A 2257-nucleotide genomic window follows, 5' to 3' on the forward strand; every position below is an offset into this window, starting at 1 on the left:
GAGCTTTCACTATTTGTTCTGATTTAAAGGCCAAGGAAGTGAAAAGGCCTCTTCAGTAGAAAGACTACATCAGACCAGGAGCCTTGCCTTAGCTGCAGCAATCTCTAGGATTCAAAAGCGAGTGCACTAGGCTACTGCCAAAGAGAAATACACCTGACTTCAAGCTAACCCTTGCTTGCATCATTTCTGAATGGCACTCAAGCAACAAAAAGTTTCCTAGGCAACCCCAAAAGAAGTAATCCGTTTTACACAACCCTCAAGTGAACAGCTTCAGCATTTACCATCTGGTTCTGACTTGGCCGATTCCGACTGCGTAGTTCCTAAGTATCAAAAAAGCAAGCTGCAGCTGAGAAGCCAGGCACAATTCAATCTTTGATTAACAATTTTCTTTCACCACTTTCTTTCAATTCTTATTTTAAACAATCACACAACACATACTCTATTTCAAACAGTAAAGATGCATCACACCTGTGCAAACACTAAACACATCGTTATTCAGGCACAAAGAAGCCAGAAGGAATTCAAGTAAGAGTCAGAAAGTAATTTGGAAGATGCATGTCTTCTAAATCATAGAGGTCTTTTACGCTATATTAAAAATAAATCCATTTTTCCATCCACACAAATAAACAGCTGACTTGCCTATATATACACACATACCTAGTATTTAGATATTAGTTTAATTTTTGGGGGTAACTTTTCATAAAAGATGACAATTTTCTATAAAAACTAGTCCTTGAATTCTTGAAATCTATGTACCTACCAGATAAGTAACTATTATTTAAGAGAAATTCTTTTTTTTTTTAAAAATAAAAATATATAAGTTTCTCTATACTACCTCACGGCAGCTAAAATATAATAATTTTACAGTGAACTGGTCATACAAGGAAAAATATTTTGTTTCTCTATAGATAATTTCAGTTAAAAACAACAAACCCAAAATATTTTGTATTTTAAATGAACTGGTCAATAGGTTAAGAAAGAAAAATAGTGTTAGAACACTGCAGATGATCCTGCTGACACCACAATGAGTAATTACAACTTTTAGTCTTTGTTACAAATGCTGCAAAAATGTTTCTATGAAAAAAGCAATGTTCCCCTCCATCCCCAAGAAATTATAACAGTAAGCCATTAAAAAAAAAGAGAAAAAGAAAGCGTTTTAGGAGGCATTTCTCTTAGCTTGCATGATATAGCCTTTAGACTTGATAATTCCTCTGCTTTTAACAATGACTGAATACCGGAGAAGCCACAGAGGAATCCACTCGTGTGCTTTCGTGTTCTGGATGCTTTCCCGGAGAACTTCTTGGAAACTTGCTTCACAAAGTAGTTCTGAAGTTAAAAAGGGATATGCATGCTTTAAATAATGCCACAAACAGCTGCAAAAAGCAACACTGAGTAAGAGAAGCCTTTTCCTACAGTCAAAAGTCTTAAGCAGTGCCAGATAGTCCACAGATCCCCTCTTCTGGAGTGCTCATAGGGTAAAAGCAGCCGAATGTTACAGCAGCAGTCTTCAGGACATTTTTGCAACATTGAGTGTTTCCCACAAAACTAATTAACTGAGATTTCTACAATATCAAATGGTATTGATCTGCAGAGCTATTAGCAAGAAATTGAAATTAAATTTGAAGAGCTAGCCAGACAAACCAGAAAAGAGTGAAGCACAAGGCTGACAGTAGAGTACTGAGCATTCTCAGTTGTCTCTGCAGTCACTGGAAGATCCCTATTTGTGTCCCATAACTGGGCTCACACTAACCACAAGCCCAGGAAGCATTAACAACAATGGGTTTAAACGCCACAAAGCAGAAAAGGTAGGCAAGTACAAATCGTCCCAGCTTCCTCTGGAAAGTCAGTCAAGGGAACAATCTCTTTGATGGGGAGTGTTTCCAAAAGACAGTCTCAATACTCTTCATCTGACCATTACAGTTAAGCTTGGTAAGCAATGCAGAAGGGGATCACTCCTTGCTTTGTTTTCTATCCAAATCCTTCATTTCAAGACTCTCAGTACAGAGTATTTAATAAACCAGACTGCACTTTGGACTTCACAGGACACAGAAATGGTCAGACTGAACAGCGATTCATCTGGTGTGCTGCCAGAGCAGTGCTGATACATGCTCAAGCACTGATGAAATTAATTAGTCACAGTAGTGGTACTACAGAACAGGTATTTCATACTTATTTTCTCTGGGGGGAATGGGAAGAAAGGAGACGGAAGGAAAAATCTGATCATCCTGAATAGCTGGTGATTAGGAAGAGTGTAGGG

At 37.9% G+C, this 2257-nt stretch overlaps 1 protein-coding gene across 1 annotated transcript in view; it reads right to left on the reverse strand.

Moving 5' to 3' along the window:
- Nucleotides 1-980: 980 nt before the first annotated feature.
- GCLM (glutamate-cysteine ligase, modifier subunit) overlaps nt 981-2257 on the reverse strand; it is a gene marked incomplete at its 5' end in the record, with an annotated part of 7419 nt that continues 6142 nt past the window's right edge. Inside the window, one exon of the mRNA XM_010187481.1 lies at nt 981-1326. Coding sequence (XP_010185783.1) covers nt 1157-1326 — 170 coding nt within the window. The remainder of the gene's footprint in view (nt 1327-2257) is intronic.

The sequence above is a fragment of the Mesitornis unicolor genome, unplaced genomic scaffold (assembly GCF_000695765.1).
Source record: "Mesitornis unicolor isolate BGI_N332 unplaced genomic scaffold, ASM69576v1 scaffold42700, whole genome shotgun sequence".
NCBI classification, from domain to species: Eukaryota; Metazoa; Chordata; class Aves; order Mesitornithiformes; family Mesitornithidae; genus Mesitornis; species Mesitornis unicolor.